The 18,709-nt window shown below is 38.1% G+C and overlaps 2 protein-coding genes across 3 annotated transcripts; one reads left to right on the top strand and one right to left on the bottom strand.

Annotated features, from left to right (window-relative positions):
- Positions 1-264: 264 nt before the first annotated feature.
- LOC133837589 (synaptotagmin-4) lies at positions 265-4,394 on the bottom strand. Its single transcript, XM_062268391.1, has 5 exons — positions 4,262-4,394; positions 3,543-3,649; positions 2,123-3,300; positions 1,979-2,053; positions 265-1,904 (listed from the first exon to the last, which is right to left on the bottom strand). The coding sequence occupies exons 2-5, from the start codon at positions 3,583-3,585 to the stop codon at positions 1,785-1,787; spliced, it is 1,416 nt and encodes a 471-aa protein (XP_062124375.1). The 5' UTR covers positions 3,586-3,649; positions 4,262-4,394; the 3' UTR covers positions 265-1,784.
- Positions 4,395-5,060: 666 nt separating this feature from the next.
- On the top strand, positions 5,061-18,635 carry LOC133835788 (glucose dehydrogenase [FAD, quinone]). 2 transcript variants are annotated; one of them, XM_062265854.1, is made up of 4 exons: positions 5,061-5,449; positions 13,160-13,340; positions 13,412-13,532; positions 16,577-18,635. In XM_062265854.1, the coding sequence occupies exons 2-4, from the start codon at positions 13,173-13,175 to the stop codon at positions 18,163-18,165; spliced, it is 1,878 nt and encodes a 625-aa protein (XP_062121838.1). In that variant the 5' UTR covers positions 5,061-5,449; positions 13,160-13,172; the 3' UTR covers positions 18,166-18,635. The 2 variants fall into 2 exon arrangements, with proteins under 2 accessions (XP_062121838.1, XP_062121839.1); XM_062265855.1 differs by having other exon boundaries at positions 16,577-18,126.
- The last annotated feature ends 74 nt before the right edge of the window (positions 18,636-18,709 follow it).

Genomic DNA, 18,709 nt, shown 5'->3' on the forward strand with positions numbered 1-18,709 from the left:
TTTGTTGTTTACTTGTTTACAGTTTTAAATAGGAAATGAAATCAACACCATTTTATTTATTTAATATAATATGTTTTTATTACTGAAATTAACCATTCAATGTTTCTTATCATTCTTATATATAGAATTATACACTTGCTTTTTACCATATATGTATGTTATATCGTTCATATTATTATATTCATGAATTATGTAGTTTTATAAGTATGTATGTATATATTTTTATGTATATGAATATCTGCTTGTGTTAATTATTGTATGCACTTTAGACGAATTGAAGTTTGATTGTGGACACAAATTGAAATTGTTTTTTTTGTATTATTGATTATGGTTACTTTTATTCTAGTATGTCTTTTGTGCTCGCATCTTTTTTTTATTATTTTCAGTTTTTCTGTTTTTTTTTTGCATGTTTTCATTCAACATTTTACAAAATATAGCGTATAGGAGCAGATTTTATATTTGTATGTTCTGATTTAGTATTTTCAGAGAGTGTTGAATTGTTGTTGGAATTGCGGTGTAAGCTTTGCTTAGTTTTTCTTTGAAGTATTTTAGAAGTACTTGCAGTTGGTGCCGCTATATAAATAATTGTTTGTGTTTTGCTTTGGGCTGTCTCCATATTGAGCATTCTATGTATTCGTATCTCTATATTATATAATTTATTCTTGATTCTACACATTTATGTATGTCGGTCATCTTAAAAGTATTATTCTATTGTGTTGTATAGTTATTGGGTTTTCTTTTTGACTTGTTCGTTCTTGGGTGTATGATTTGTAGCTTCTTGGTGCCTAAGCAATTTGCTGCGTGTTTTTCTCAAGTTTCCATTTCTTGTCTTATGTTTTTGATTTCGGTTTTTTAAAGTACGTACAATATGTATTTTTATAGAGGGTGTCATAAGCAGTAAGCATTTTTCTCTCCGGATACACTTATCGATTTTCGGTAAAGCACTAATACATTTGTTTTGTTTCCATTTTTTTTTTTTTTTTTTTTTTGTTTTGGTTTTTTTGGTGTTTCAAACTAAGTACTGAGTTTGATAAAATTATACAAATTTTGGAGATTTCGGCTTACACTTTAATGATTATTTAATGTTTCTAATACACATGTATACATAATAAGTCATTTGTTTCTTCAAAATAAACAAATACTATATGCTTTAATGTATTTTATGGTGGGCACAGTATTGACAAACTGGACTAAAAAATTCTTCTCATCAGGTAATAAGGTAATCCGTAAATTGAATAATGATAAAGCATTTTCTTCGATATTATTGGATCAATCGACCAATTAGCAATGTAATAGAATAAAATATAGAATATGATTTTTATACAGCAACAAAAGTAAGGTTGAATCATGGTTTACGTATGTGTACCTGTTTTAGCGGTCAATAATCTCAAATGTGTATGCCACGATTAATCAATAATTATCTTACATTTACATGCACTGTTACTTACTAAACATTTTCTAATACATTTAATTTACTTAGTTTTCTTTTTGTTTGGTATATATAATTCTCTGCTTCATTTTGCGCATTTATTTTGCATGTTTATTTGGTTCACATAAATCAATCGCAATAAACTGATAAATATAATGTAATGCTTAATTGAGTATTTTTTTTTTAAGTCAAAATGATGTTGGTAATGTATCCACAATGTATAAAATAAAATGATTTAATACAAAATATTGTTAAACTATTTAAGAAAACAAATTCGGTTGCCTATTGTTTATTTTGGGAATGCGGCGCCAGCGCCGCGCCGCGTCGCTGCCCCAAATTGTTAGGGATTAACCGATTACTCATTCAGCTTGTGCCATTCGGCAATTTGACGACGGGGTGAATTGCATACCTCGTTCCAGTGGTTCAAAGCGGTGCTGCTCGAGGTGGGTCCTCCAAGTTCCAAACGTCCAATAACCTGCAGAGTGAGAAGAAACACAAAAATAACTGTGAGTATATGTAAGCTGAAAGACGTGAGGGGAATGGGCTAACCTCATTCTTGGTCACGCGATCCCAGTCGAGTAACATCAGCTCCAATGAGACGCCCTCCAAGCTGGCGCCAGTGCCCTGCAAGAAACGAAAAGGTAAACAAATCGGTGACTAACCGGTTATTGGGAAATTCCAGCTCTGACTTACCTCGGCAGCGGGAATATCGAAGGCGAAACTCTCATTGAATACGGGACTCAGAGTGCGTTTCTTCACGTGCGTCTTCTTCTTGGCAATGCGCTGACCATTGTATAGTAAATAGATCTTGACATAGGGATCAGCCAGACCGGTGACATCCATGCGAGGCAGATTTCGAGCCTTTAGCAAAACGACGGTCAAACGTCCAGCTGCCGGTTGCCAGCAGAGCGAGATGAGTAGTTCACCACGTCCTTGGGCACGTATCTTCAGGCTTCGTGGCTGAATTTCCTTGCTAATCGACAGGGCTTCTTTCGATATGTCGCCAATCTCAATGGATGACAGGGGGCAGACCACCTCACCGATAACATCATCACGCGAATACCTATCGAAGCTGAGAATAACAAAGTGCAAGCTCATGTTCTGCAGATCATTCATGTTCAGGCCGTAGAAGGTAAAGTCCTCATCGTAAACCGGATTCCGTGTATTTCGCACAACGCGTGTCTTTACTTTGTGCTGCTTGTCCGGCAACAGCTGAAGCTTCACATACGGATCGGTTGCAGCCTGTGTGCGTCCATTCATGCCCGTGGGTATGTCTCCGGTTCCGCTTATGCCACCTTTGCAAGGCAATCCGCGGCAGCGAATGATGGATACCATGAGTGCATTGCGCTCGGCCAAATAACGCAGTTTGAAGTAAATAGTGCCCAGTTTGCCATACTGATCGGTAATGGTTAGCTCCTTGCCATTGGTCATTGATTCGTCCAGTGTTATGGTCACATTGCCATTGGCAATTGTCTCCACCGGCGAGTGATGATGATGATTATGCTGCTTGACATTGTCCACGACATTCAGTTTGCTAGATTGCTGCTGATGGTGAGCTTGTTGTGCCATCGGGACCTCATCCTCTTCGGTATATTTCACATTCTGCGGCGCTATCGGCGATGTCGATTGATCCTGCATGGGCGAAAGCAAACCCATCTGCTTACCTCCGGTTGGTGATGGTGACTTCTTCAGATAATGCGGCGGCTGTCCACTTGGAGACCGAACTGCAGTCGGACGTCGCGTCGGTTGGAATGGGAACGAGGCATCATGATGGTTCTGCTTCTTATTCCGTATGCGCATCTGCTTGGCACAGATGCAGGCCACCGTCGACAACACTGCCGCAGCGGTGAGGCCAAGTATTGCGGGCACAACTGCAGCGAATAGAAAAAAGCAGTAAAAGGTTATAATATTATTTAATGCCATAGCAAGAATAGTCAAACTATTTATATAAAATAATTAAGTAGTAAAATGCACAACACATAGAACCATTTTTCAAAGCTTCATGAAGTTTTTGCAAAAATCGCATAATACATATCGATAGCAAGTTCTACTTAAGTAACTTTCGCAGAGTTAGCTAATGGGTCATTAGTTCTGACCACAATATGTTACTTACTTGTGTCCATCATGGTGACATCTGGCATATACTCGTCAGCCATTTTAAATGCCTTGTGGCTTGGGCCGTTCTTGATGTTGTCTTCGCTTCAATGAAGTTTCTCGCAGCTGCATGGAATATCAATTAATCAGAATGTATACTCGAATCATTGGCAAAAGAAAAATAGTGGAATGAAAATGTTGCGCGTCTTGTCTAGAATTAGCTTTTTATTTGGCACCTGCATACATCGATTTTGCCACAAATCTATCGCAAAGTTTTTTTCTTTTCGCCAGCTGCTGTATACTTTTGTTGTTATTCTCATTACTTTTCCTGCTCACACACTAGCACACACACAAAGCACAAGTGTAAGACTTGTACACACGCACACGCATACACACAAACACATGTGCGACTCTAAGTCGCATGAATCATCCAAAGACACCCCCGCAGCACGCAGTTTGAATTAATTTTCAGGTCTACCACTTCCAATGAGTAATTTATAGGATGGTTTTTCTTTGACTTCAAACGTATTAAAATTATTTCTTTTGCTCTTTTTTGTTTACTTTGCTTTACACTTATTTGAAATCATATATGGTATTACTAATTTTTAGTTTCAATACTTAACACCAAGTATTTTCGTATAACTTTGCAAAACAGGCACAGATTCTAACTTTTTCAAGCTTTAACTTTTTCACTAGAAAAAAACGTTTTATTAATATATGTACGATTTTATTTTTTACCTCAAGCTATAGTTAATTTGGTTTTAAATTTTTGTGATTCAACAGAGTATTTTTCTCAATACTATAAGTGGAAAATCTGTACAACGCAGTTCCGCAGCAGTTTCACTTTATTTTGCCATTCGAGTGTATTGAGCCAACTCGTCGTCGTTGACCTGCAAATCGTTAAAACTGCGCATGCGCTGAAGACAGACTCGTTGTTAATTGAGTGGGTTGATTGGCGAGAACTTATCATTCGCCGAACAAGGATTTTCTTTCAAGGGTAGGTTGAAGAAAAGTTTGACGTCGTTAAAACTCGCTTGTAAGAATCAGTGTGTAGAACAATTTAGTAATTTTGCAACACTTGTCTACAATTGAATCATGAATCAGATATTACTCGCAAAAGAAAGAAATAATATTATAACAAAAACATTGGAAACAAATACTATGAATAAACAAATATAATTTCGGGAATTATACGATTCACTAAGCCATAAGCTTCTCAATAAATAAATGTATTCAAAAATCAGATGTACCAAATTCGCTTTCTAAAAATAATCAATGTAGTAATATGATAATTTATTAAAAATACCCATGCACATAATTCTTTGAATTAGATCCGCTTGAAAAAATCCCATTTTGAAAATGAATCAAATAACATTATAAAAAGTTAAGCTCGTCGTCAGTGGAATGGCTGAGCTTTAAGCTTAGCATTCGAGCAAGACTGGAACCAGTGGTTCGTGAACGAAGCTAACGACGAACCACCCGAAAGCTGAAGCTTCGTATTGGTCATCGGGAGTTTAAAAAAGACCCGGGCTTACCGGCCAGACGCTGAGTCGGCGACGGTCTGCGATTGCGCGCAGTGCGAAACAAGTTGCAGAGATCAGAGATCTTAGCTGGTGAGCCGTGAGGTGTTAAGCGCCAAAGAAGGCAAAACTAAGTACTGTGCGTGTTTGTGTGTACAACTACAGTGTGTACCATGTTCCAATAAAATAAATTGCGAAGCCAAAAACATTGACAAAATTTATATACTCAAATTTCTGCGGACATATTTAACGTCTTCGCTGCGTTGTGCAACCTAGCCAAATAGGTATTTCCAATAAGGAGCCAAAAAATAAGAAAACAAAAAGCTAAACAATTAATTGTTTTTTGTGTGACATCAGAAAAGGAAACTCGACGCAGTCTAAGCAACTGGACACAGACATAGAAAATGTGAGTTTACGTTTTATGTTTATTTTACTTTTTTTTACCTTCAACTCAATTGACTGGCTGTATTTTTGGCATTTGAGGAAGCATCAATGCAACGAACAAAATACAAGTATGTACTTCAGAAACGGAACTCAATTGCGAGATGAAGTTGCACCTATACTCGAATTGCATTCACATTCTAAAATACTTTTGTTGTGGATTCGATAGGTTTCTCAGATGGTTTGTCTGCGATTGTTGGCACATTAACGTATATTACGAATATATGTATTCGTCTCACGATTTCAGCTTTAGACTTGTTTCTAAATTTAGTTTAGTAGTTGTGGGTATTTCGAATGGTTAGCCCATTGTACAGGTTTTCCTTTATTTTTTAACGAGTATGATCTGTGGGTCCACTAATCTGTTTGATTTTGCGCTCAGTATATACAAGCATGTATGTGTCTCTGTCGCAAATTGGCAAAAAGCAAAAAAAAAATATATAAAAAAAAGCGAAAAACACGGTCTTGTAGCTGCATTAAGGTGTTACGCTATTGCAGTTCATAAAACGTTTATTACAGTAATAGGAAATTAGCCCGGTTTTTAGTTTTTCTTGCCTACTAACGAAAGCCTGCAGCATTGTGAGACACTCACTGCGCTTATTTAGTGTGAGTAAAGTCTGCCTAAAGAGCCGCAATCGATTTGAATGCATGTGAATATCCGTTTAAAAAGCTTTATATAATGACTTTATACAACATCACGAATATTATTTCGCTTAATATGTGCAATTTTTGCTCATCGAGTTTCGAATGAAATTACCGCAAAACAAGAACTGAACAAAACCCCAAACTTATGTGTAATTCAAACTTTTTGTTTGAGAGAGAGAGAGAGAGAGAGAAGAGAAAAAACAAAATTAAAAGCAAATCAATAAAAGAATGAATAAAAATATTTTCAGACTTTACATGAACTCATTAAGAAAGATTTCGAAAGCAATTTGGATTTGCATTTCGAATTCTTTGATTTTGATTGTACCTATCTGAGAGGCATCTCAATGATCGGAGTGTGACGACGATCAATCATAAGTATTGCCGTAACGAGGGCGAACAGTAGACAATACCCGAATCAATTGCCCATATTTGTTCCTGATTATCAACGGCATCTCAACATCTGTTGGCCTGCGGGCAATGAATTTTGAATTTTGAATTAAATTAAAGCCCCATATTGAGCAGAGCAGAGAGCTTTGACCGCCGGACGCCTACGCTATTGAGTGTAGTATGCTATATGTTGTTGCCGCTTTCTTTTGTGGCCCGTCTTGAACGAATTGGCATGTAGTTAACCGAAAACTTATAAAAGAAAAGAAAAACCTATGTATTTGCCAACGAGGCGCAGTCGCAGTTGAAGTCATGTTGAAATGTCAGCGACAGATAAAATTTGTACCTCCCTGTGTTTTGGGAGCGTGCTATAAGTATCAATAGCTGCCCATGTGATTGTTGTTGTTGTTGCTGTTGTTGTTGTTTTTTTTTTGTGTTGTTGGTAGAGGATTTTTGCTATTGTTGCTTCTTTCGAACATTTTCGATTGACTTTTTTTTGTAGTGCTGTTAGCTGTTTGTTCGTTTGCATTGTTGTTGCTCCCTCTTTTTGGTTGACTCTCATTCATTCAATCGCTCAGTCGCTCATTCATTGCGATCTGCAATCTCCACAGCAACCGTTGCCTTTTACTTGCTGCTCCTTTATGTTGTTGCTGTTGCTGTCGCTGTTGCTTGTTGGCTGTTGGCTGATGGCTGTGTCTGTTACCGTTTCTGTTTGCATTTGCCATTTGCCATTTAAATGATGTTCGGTTTCGCTTTATTTGTTTACAATTCTTTATGGCAGACTTTCCGTCAAGAAGTGGCACACTTTTGTCTCACTAACAGTAACAGCTCAACTGGGTCATACGAGAATGGCTGTCCATTGGCCCAAAACTCTTGCTTGAGAACACTTCACATTTGATTAGCATTTCATTAAATTGAATGTGTATAGTAATCTGCACAATAATTTAGAAAGCCAAAAGAATCATGCATCAGCAATAAATTCATCTTTACGAGTCATTTGGCTTATTATCTAAATTTGTATACACTGCAACTAGAAAAAAAGGGGAAGATAATCTAAGGGAGGTCAGTGTGCCATGTCATTTCAATTTAAGAGTCGTAAAATATTTATATGAAGACTATTTAGTAGTCGATGTGACACTGTGAGCCTCATCTTCAGCTTGATTTTTTTATGCACAGTGTTTTTATTAACGCTGCAGAATAATAAAGTTCTAGTTTAACGACATGAGCGCAACTAAAAAAAATTGGCATTTGCAGACACTGATAGACGTATTATTAAGTCTAGTTATCAGCTTAGGATAACTGGTTCACTTGGACAGTTAACAACAATTTGCAACCTCTAAGTGACTGACACGACTGACTGATACTACCTCAATGTATAAGAAATGTAATCCTCGCGACAAGCGTGAGAAATTTGAGCTAAACAACAATTACAGCGGCAACACCAACAGCAGCAATAGTAACAGGAACAGCATCAACGAGATCGCACGTAATAACAACAACTTTGTTAACAAATTCAGTCATTTAGCAATGAAACTAAAAGTGTTGTTAGTGTCTAGCCATCGGCAGAAATCATGGAGCCAAAGCCAAGACGTGCCAGAGTTGATAGGCAGCTCCTGAGCGCTTTGTTGACGTCAACGTCATCGGGCTGCCCACATTTGCATCCACCTGGGGGGCCACCGCGGCAATATATTTTAGTTGCAGTTGAAGTTGCTGCTGCTGCTGTTGCTGCTTTGTACTTGTTGTTTGTGCTTATTTTTTTATTCATTTGCAGCACGTAACCAGCGATCAATCAAAGGCACAAAGCTCATCTCAGCGTCGCGTCGCCCAAATGATGCGCCAGCAATTGCAGAATTTCACTTTAAACTTAATTGTGGTCACATTGTTGTTGTTGTTGTTGCTATAGCTGTTACTGAAGTTGTTGTTCGTTGTTGGTGGCAGCACCAACGTAATTGGCAACTTCAGCCCAGAGGCCGTGCAATGGGCAGCCAAGGGTATTACATTGTAGTTGTTGAAGTTGCAGTTGCAGTTGCAATTGCTTTTCCTATTGCCGCAACTATAAAATGCAACCGAAAATTTTCGGTTGAAAATGCAAAAAAGGCAGCGAAATGTTGCAAATATTCAATCACGTACTTCGTGCAACATAGCAAAATTTAAATAAATTATGTAAAACGCAAATTTAGCGATTCACTCTTCACGTTTTCATTTCGCTTTTCTTCATCAGCTAAAAGAAATTGTGTGTTTCAAACGGCATTTCCGTTTCTATTCGATTATTTGTTAATCAAAAGTCTTTGAACAGCAAATCGTGCCGTGATAATTGTTTATTAGCTGGAAATAAGTAAATATCGACAATTGTTTCCATCTCCGTTTATTTTTCATACCTCTTAACGACTTGTCTTGTGGCTTGTTGTTGTATTCTAAGATTTTTATCGACATTCAAATGTGTATGCAATCATTACAAAACAATTGAAGTTAAGTAAAACGTAATCAGCATTATAAATCATTTATACAAAAAAAAACCCCTGCAGCTGCTTAAGCACTTACGAAACAACAATTTTTATCAATTCACTGAGATACAAATGTAAAAAATGTAATATGACCAGATCAAATTTGGATAAAAATTTATGAAATTTTAAAAATGTTAAAAGTTCAATAAAGCGAATGCATTGCACAAAAATTTAACAATTACGTGATGGGCAAGAAAACGTCAACAGCAAAGAGAAACAACATAAACAATTGCCAAATTCTCACATCGAAATATTCGCACATTGTTGAAAGCGCGTTGACAATGTGAAATACGCAAAAGAAAATGAAAAGCCGAATCACTCTGCACTCTGTAGTTTGGCAGCACTTTGCTGCAATGTGTTGCTGTTGCAAGCATTGTTGTTGTTGCATTTCTATAGGCAACATAGGCGCATGACGAATGAAAGTGAAAATAGGAAGTTAAGCCATGAGACCGGCACCGGCATCCGAGCTAGGGAGACACCACATACTTGGTACTTGCAGTTGCAGATACAGATACAGATACAAACTGCGAGATACATTGGCCAAGTTTAGTCAGACATTGCGCTGCTGCTTCCTTTAAATTGCGAATGCATTAGTTGCTGCTGTTGCTGTTGCTGTTATTGTTGCTTGTTTTGTTATTGTTGTTGTCATTGCTGTGTTGCCGCCACACTGTTTGATTTCTTGGCCAATTTCTAATGGCCAACCGCCGGCGTTGCAACCGCATAATAGCCGCGGAGGAGCTCAGTTATCAATATCGATGCAACATTGCATTACGGATAACAAGTTGTTGTCTGCTTCACAGTTTGCTGCCTGGCCTCGCCGATGGATGTTGCTGTTAATTTATAGATCCGCTTTAGCGCCTGCACACCAGTAGCAGCCACAGCCACAGCAACAGCCACGGTAACAGCAACAGCAGCAGCAGCCACACAGCAGCAACATGTCCCGCTTCGTACTCTGATTTTTTATTTGTTTTGTTATGATTTTTCTTTGGAAATTATTCGTATATTTTGCCAGCTTGTCAATTTGACGCGCCTGCTTGAACGTGAAAAACTTTATGACCCGTTTTTATGATATTTTATTTACTTACTCATTTTTCTCTTTCTTTTATTTGTTTCACGGTGCTCGTTAACAGTTGGTTTTGATTTGTCAAACCAGTTCCAGTTCCAACTGAGAGTCTGTCCCCCTATAGCCAAATCCAAACTGAGTCATATTGGTGAAATTAATTACTACAATTTGCCACACATTGTGTTGAGCATTAAATTGGTTTCTGCTTTTAGTTGCTGATTATGTTGTATTTGTTTTTTATTTCATTTTCTTCGATTTATGATTGCAGATTGTTAAAAGAAAGCCAAACCTTATTTGAATCAATTAAGTTGTTAGGAATTGGGGCAATCTAAATTAAAGCTTCCACAACTAAGACCCTGGGACAATGACACAGCCCTGTCTATAAGTCTCAAACAATATTACACAATACACTTAAAATCGCACGCTTTAATCTGACGCCTTTGTCATGGCACGCATAAATTCGGGTATTTTATTATTATTATTATTCTAATAAGTGATTCCCACATTAATAAGCACCCATTGAAAATCCCCCAAAATAAGTATATGCTTAATATGCTGTTGTTAAAAAGAAGTGAGAGAAGTGGAACCGTCAAATCCATAAGTATGCCAGATAGCAGTCAGTCTTTCTTTTATAACTATCTTGTTCACACCAGCACGTATCGTTTCAATGAGCACGAGACCAGCCCAACTCACTAACTAACTAACTGACTGACTGACTGACTAACTCACTGACAGACTGACAACTGAAAGAAACCTTCAAAAGTAACGCCAATGCAGACAATGCCAACGATATCAATGAAGATATCATATACGAATACAATACAAGTACCAACCGCAACAACAACAACATCAACTACGATTGTGGCACTCGTATTATCGACACTCGCATCGCATGAGTGCACATAGTATTAGACGCCCAGGCGATATAGTTGTAAATATGCAAACAACAGGTAATTATGGAGGGACAAGATGGCAAGACGATTGTGCAGCGATATGCTTGAGGGAAGTGTTGAGCATAAAGATTTAAATCTTTACTATCACTGCAGATACAACTCTATTAATTAACTAGCTCATCTGCACTATGCCAAAACAAGCTCTGAAACCGGAATCAAATTAAAAAATAATGGTAATTCCATATCCATTAGTCGACATGGTCGCAACTCATACTTAAACTGAAGTAGTAATTTCTTTGATTAGATTGTGAATCACTCTTAAAATTTTTTCTCCAAATTATAATCTTAAAAAAAAAAATCATTTAAAATTAAATAAAAAGAAGTTTGAAGATATTTCTCTTTTATTCACCAATACCAGCTATTTTCTACAAACCATAAAAATGTAGTTGAATTGCCGCTAAAAGTTGTTTAAGACAACTTTAAAGTCATTTTTTGCTCTATCTTATGGGAATAAGTAACCGTGCACGATTTCTGCACGCATTTTCAGAGCTTTGAAGTTCGCCTGGTTTTATGTTTGGCAGTCGTTACTGTTTTTGTTTTAGTTTTCTGTTTCTGTTTTTGTTTTGTGTTTTTTTTTGGACTTGATGGAAAAACTTGTTGCGAGGTCAACTGCCTCTCTTTTTGATTTTCACGCTCGCGCGCTCGATTGTTTTACTTTCGAGGCATCCTTCAACTTTGCCGTTGCCGCTGCCGCTGCCGCTGACATGAGATTGAAACCGAAACTGAAATTGAAATTGTAACTAAAACAGAGATTGAGAGACTGACTGAGACAGTGACTGAGACTGAGGCCAAATCCGAACACCTATACCCATACAAAATCGTGTTTCAAATGTCAAATGTGCGCACCATCATTGTCCCAAGTCTTGCGATTTCAAACTGTAGCAATTGCTTTAACTTCTCGACTTTGTTTCAGTTGACGTTGGTTGTTGTTTCTATTTTTCGGATTCTGTTTTCGATTTCATTTTTTTGGCGCTTACAAATTGCAATTTGATTGTTGCATCTAATTCAACAGAGTTGTTGTGTCTAATTGAGGTCAAAAACGCTTTAGACATCCCCAAAAATATAAAAAGAAAATCCGCTTTTGTAGTTGATTTCACGTAAACTGATGCTGCGATGTAATTGTTTAACAAATTGTGTGAAAAATTGACAGCTAATTAATTAAGATAATTTCATTATACCCTCAGACACTGTACAATGCTTGGTGAAGCAAGCGATAACTGATTTCACATGTAAAAGGTGTTAAACAAATGTAGACAAATTGAATATCATCATAAAAAATGTATAAAATTATACATTCACATTTAATTGGTACTTTTCCTACTCACGAACCGCTCAGAGATGACTGAGATCACTTTCTGTTTGATCTTTGAGCTGAAAGTTCAGCACTGCCGTCTGGCAATTGAATCAAGCAACAACAACTGGCATAATTATTACTCAATCATTGTAGGCTACTCCAAGTATTATCTAACAATTGGATTGCTTCTGTTTTAGGCACAAGCATCCGAAGCAGTGCCATGAACTCAGCGTGCAGTTTTGAAATTTCAGAAAACAGAAACCCAAAAAAAAAAAATTAAGAAAAAAATGAAAAAAAAAGAAAAAAGCCAGCACTTCAGCTACATTGGGCTAAGGTCATGTGAAACTATGCAAACTGAATGAAACCAACGAATCTTGGCAGCAATAGGCCAAGCGTCTTTGGACCGCACTGATGATGAGCTATGACTTCTGCAGTCGCTTCTGCCTATGTTTGCCTGGCCTTTTGTTATTGCCAATGCTGGAGGCAATTTAACCAAAGGTACCAAAATTGTTTGGCTTTCGGTTTCGTTTTATGGATGATTCGCGTGCACTGAGTGGTGGAGGCGACGCCTCTTTAGCGGCGGCAGCCAAGTCATTGTTGTTTCGAGTACTTTAATAAGTAGCGGTACTGCTGCTTCTACTATATATGTATTTGTATTATTATGTGATCGCGGCGACGCGTTGCAGTTGCAAGGTCAGACCTAATGGTAAAATGATTAAAATGTATAAAATGTGTATTTAATTGTTATTCATAATTGACATTAATTTTGACACAAACACAATCAAGTTCGTTGCCTAAGTCTTTTGTTTTCTGCTTCTCTTCGTGCAATTTACAGACATTAGACCATCATGTCCACCAGCACATCAGCCTGTGATTGTTTGGTGGGCGTGCCCACTGGCCCAACACTAGCCTCCACATGCGGCGGAAGTGCGTTTATGCTGTTCATGGGCTTGCTTGAGGTATTTATACGCTCCCAATGCGATCTCGAAGATCCCTGTGGACGCGCCAGCTCGCGGGTAAGTTGAACTCACTACATCAAATATAAACAAATGCTTAAACTAACAGTATTTACTTTTAATTTATTTAGTTCCGTTCGGAACCAGATTACGAGTACGATTTCATCGTTATTGGCGGTGGTTCTGCGGGCTCTGTGGTTGCGTCGCGTCTTTCTGAGGTGCCGCAGTGGAAAGTGTTGCTCATTGAAGCCGGTAAGTGGAAATATATGCATGCATATTAGTTATGACAGCTGTTAAACTGTTCGCGATCAGCACATGTTGCGCTACAGCTTGGCAACATGTTGCTAACAAAAATGTTGCCAGCGCTGCGGGCAATTAGGCGCACGTTATGTGGCATTTGTTTAGAAGTAATTGAAGCTTAACCACAACAGCCAGCAAGCAACAATAACAATAACAACAAAATAAAATAAAAAACAAAGCAACAACAGCAACACTAATGAAACTTGAGCAACACTTAACAATAGCAACAACGTGAAACAATACCAACAACAGTGTGGCAAAGAAGCAACCGCAACTGCCTTGAGCATTATGTAAAGTAAACGAGCTAACCCCAACCTCATGCCGTCGTTCGCTCTCCCCCTCAAGTCTTGCATTTCAGTACCACCCTCCTGGTAATTTGTGTCTATGCAAATAAGTATGTACACACTTACACTTACATATATACAAACTTGTATATAAGTATTATATTGTTTTTTTAGGATTATACAAATGCCCCTCGTCTGTTTTGTTTTTGTCCAGATCCAAAGTTATTTACTTTACACTTCACTGCATGATCGCATTAAACAATTGTCGATTGTTTGTATCATTTTACACATTTTTTATGAATGAATTAAAATGCGCATACTTAAACTGAATAGGTGGGAGAGGTGCAATACGTTCATTTCATTCAAAGCGGGTTATTTACTCTCAGCTAAAGAGTTTTTGCATTTTGTATTTACAATGGACTTTAGGTGAAATTAGCCATAATTTTTTAATATCTCTTAACTACTTGAAATTTCAAGCTTACAAATATAACAAAAAAGAATGCCATTAAATGTTTTAATATATAGTAGAAAATTGTACCTTGGTATCCAAAGACTGTCTGTCATTTGAACAATCATTTATTTAAATTCTACTCTAGAATACAGTTTAGAATTGTGTTAAAATAATCTCAGAACTTATTTAAAATTTCGAGGCAAAACATTGAATAATTCTATGATTTTTTAACGAGTACAATTAGTGCAAAATTCAAAACGAAATGCTACCTTCAATATAAGTTCTTAAAAGGTTCAGCTTCCAATGATGCGAGTCGCCGTGTACTGAGCTGTTTTAAATGAACTGATTTAATTTATTTATTTGTTTTACTCTCACTTTAATTGTTTGTAAAAAACACACACGTCTCTACACAGCCGGAGCACAGCCTTTATTTAACTGACACTCGAGCGTCCAGTTCAACGAGCCGGACAAGTTAATTTTTAAAATGCATAAATCAAAAGAAGCATCATTTGTTTGCAAATTCATGCAATCAAACAAAAACCAAAAACGTTTCATACCTTGCAAAAGATGAAAGTGTGGCCAGTGTGAAATTAGTTCAAGTAAGGTTACTTGATAAATATTTAATGTGTAATTTATATGGCAACTAGACTGCTAGAGACCGCATTGTAAATTTTTAATCTTAATCTTTGAAAATTAACCTTCAAATTGTCCATTAACTTGGCGTTATCACAGCGTGCATGGCACTGCATGGCTTGCTTTTGGGGTTAGTGTCGCTTTGTAACCCTTTCAAATAATGGTTACTTTGCAACAATTATTATGCTTTGTCACTAATTATAATAATTGCCAACTGAAATACTATGCGACTAAATAAATAGATAGAAGTAGTTGTCAATGCGTTGGTGTTAATGATCTAACAATGCCTAAAGTATAATTAACAGCGGCTATTAATGTGATTTCTGAGTTATCATATATTATATGAGAGAGCCATGAGTGCTTGTTACGACTAAGTACACGTTCTAAACTTAAGTGGCTCTTTTTTCGGGGCTTTCGTTGGTTCAACTTGGATGCACATGATTTGTATAGTAATTTGGTTGACAGTTTTTTTGTTTTGGTTTGTTTGTTTTGTTTCTGTTAAACCCAATTCTGACAATAGACTTTGTGCCAGACGTTTCATTTCTCGCTTCATTATTCATTTTCAATGTCAAACGTCTGCATGATCTGTGCATCACTAAGCGGATGTATTTGGCAAAGGTCAAAATAACTTTATTTCGCATTTACTTATAACTAACTATTATACAACGTATTAATTATTTCATATTATATTTAAATATAAAGTTGCGTGGCAGCATCTTTTATGTCAATAATTGACACACTCGATGCAAGTTTGTGCCCTAAGTCTTTCGTTTTGTCAGCAGCTACTTGTAAAACAACATTCTTTTCTTTTATTTATGATGGTTTTCAAGTACTACGTATTCATAAATATACTTAAAAGGTGATTAACCTTTGGTTGGTCTCTTGGTTTCGTTTTTGCTGTACCAAATGCAAAAATATTATAAATTCCATTTAATTATTTATGTTTTTGCTGCTCATTTGTCAGACACAAAAAATAATAAAATACTTATGTGGACTGTCGAATGGCCATTTAATTAATTATATTAAGTCAATACATTGTTGCATAAGTCTTACAAACTCAAATCGAGTGCTAATTATCTTCGTGTATCTCGAGACGTAAACAAATTGCTAATCTTGTTTGCATTTTAGCTCATAAACATGCTAAATGTTTAAATTCCTTAGATTAATTCTATAACAAGTTATTAACTGAAGTAACTGATTGTTGAATTAATCGCAATTTGTTGCCACTTATTGTTTGTTTTTGCTTTATTCCATTGACTAACTGACAGGCTTACGGTTAATTTTTAGCTCCCACGGTACAACTAGCAATCAATTCCTTTTATTTCAATTGATTTAATTAATTGATGAGCATTAAAATGCCCAAAATGTCGTGGGCGCATGCAATCGGAAATTCTAGAACGCTGATTCAAAATTCGTATATTGAAGTTACTTCTTGAAAATGTCAACAACTCGCCAAGCTGTCATTCTAGCAATCAGACCTAAATTATCTCATTATCGAATCGAAAAGTGCTGCTAGAAATATCTTTTTGCGAATCACAATACAAAGAGTGACGGCGTAAAATCAGATCAAGAGCTGTACAAGTAATTCTAAAAACTCGATTTCTCTCTCCTCTTCATATTCGTTACAGGTGGAGACGAACCGGTGGGAGCGCAAATTCCATCCATGTTTTTGAACTTCATCGGCAGCGACATTGACTATCGGTTCAACACGGAGCCGGAGACAATGGCCTGCCTTTCATCCATGGAGCAGCGCTGCTATTGGCCACGCGGCAAGGTCCTGGGTGGCACCTCGGTGATGAATGGCATGATGTACATACGTGGCAATCGCGAGGATTACGATGACTGGGCAGCCCAGGGCAATCCTGGCTGGGCCTACAACGATGTTCTGCCATTCTTCTTGAAATCTGAGGACAATCTGGAGCTGGATGCCGTGGGCAGCGAATATCATGCCAAGGGTGGCCTCATGCCCGTGGGCAAGTTCCCCTACAATCCGCCGTTGTCGTATGCCATACTGAAGGCGGGCGAGGAGATGGGCTTCTCGGTGCAGGATCTGAATGGACAGAATTCCACGGGCTTCATGATCGCCCAGATGACGGCGCGCAATGGCATTCGTTACAGCTCTGCCAGAGCATTCCTGAGACCGGCACGTATGCGCAATAATTTGCATATTTTGTTGAACACAACGGTCACGAAAGTGCTGATTCATCCGCATACGAAGAACGTGCTTGGTGTGGAGGTTAGCGATCAGTTTGGCAGCACGCGCAAGATAATGGCCAAGAAGGAGGTGGTCTTAAGTGCCGGCGCTGTCAACTCACCTCAGATTCTGCTACTCAGCGGTGTCGGTCCCAAGGATGAGTTGAAACAGGTGAACGTTCGCCCAGTTCACAACTTGCCCGGCGTGGGCAAGAACCTTCAGAATCATGTGGCCTTCTTTACCAACTTCTTCATCGACGACGCTGACACGGCGCCTCTCAATTGGGCTACTGCCATGGAATACTTGCTCTTTCGCGATGGCCTAATGTCCGGTACAGGCATCTCGGATGTTACTGCCAAGCTCTCCTCGCGCTGGGCTCAGCGTCCAGATGTGCCCGATCTGCAGCTCTACTTTGGCGGCTACTTGGCCAGTTGTGCAAGGACGGGACAAGTGGGTGAACTGTTGTCCAACAACTCGCGTTCCATTCAAATCTTCCCGGCTGTGCTCAATCCCAGATCGCGTGGCTATATCACGCTACGCTCTGCCGATCCTCTTGATCCGCCACGCATATTCGCCAACTATTTAACCGATGAGCATGATGTCAAGACATTGGTTGAGGGTATCAAGTTCGCCATTCGGCTGTCGCAGAGCTCGCCTCTTAAGCAGTATGGCATGCGGCTGGACAAGACCGTAGTCAAGGGCTGTGAGTCGCAGACGTTTGGCAGCGATGCGTATTGGGAGTGCGCAGTGCGTCAGAATACCGGACCGGAGAATCATCAGGCGGGCTCCTGCAAAATGGGACCCGCCCAGGATCCTCTGGCCGTGGTTAATCACGAGCTGAGGGTGCACGGCATTCGGGGATTACGTGTGATGGACACGAGCATCATGCCCAGGGTGACATCGGGCAACACGCATGCGCCAGCTGTGATGATTGCCGAGAAGGGCGCCTATCTGCTGAAGCGGGCTTGGGGCGCCAAGGTCTGACGCGTGGATGCAACGTGGACGCTGCATAGAGTAATTTAATGAAATTCTAAAAAAAAATATTACGAAAAATCGCATGGAAAAAAAAACAAACAAAAAAATGCGTACAAATTTAAGCGAAATTAACCATAAGGTTCCACTAAACACTAATCTAAACACTATTCTATAAAGCAATTAATCTATTGGCTATACTATTACACGTATAAACTATTTCTATATTATGATCCTCACTCTAAGCACTGACCTCGTTGCGCGATCTATTCTACAGTTCTCAACACACACACACACCCACACAAAAAAACACTTTAAGTTAACTTTACGCTATTTTAACTAATTTTTGTAAACGTTTTCGATGACAAAAGACACAATTATGCAAAAGCACATCCATTGAGTTATTTAAATTTCGTTAAACGTTCATTTAAATATGATTAATTTTGTATTATACTTATGAATGAGAATATTGCTATCGCATGTATTTATTGTTCGATTAAAGTGCAACTATTTAGTTTAAACGATGCAATTGTATTCATTTTTCAATTGATCCGTGAGTATAAAAAGAGTTCCAACTATAATTCTTGTTAACAGT

The sequence above is a fragment of the Drosophila sulfurigaster genome, chromosome 2R, assembly GCF_023558435.1.
Source record: "Drosophila sulfurigaster albostrigata strain 15112-1811.04 chromosome 2R, ASM2355843v2, whole genome shotgun sequence".
NCBI lineage: Eukaryota > Metazoa > Arthropoda > Insecta > Diptera > Drosophilidae > Drosophila > Drosophila sulfurigaster.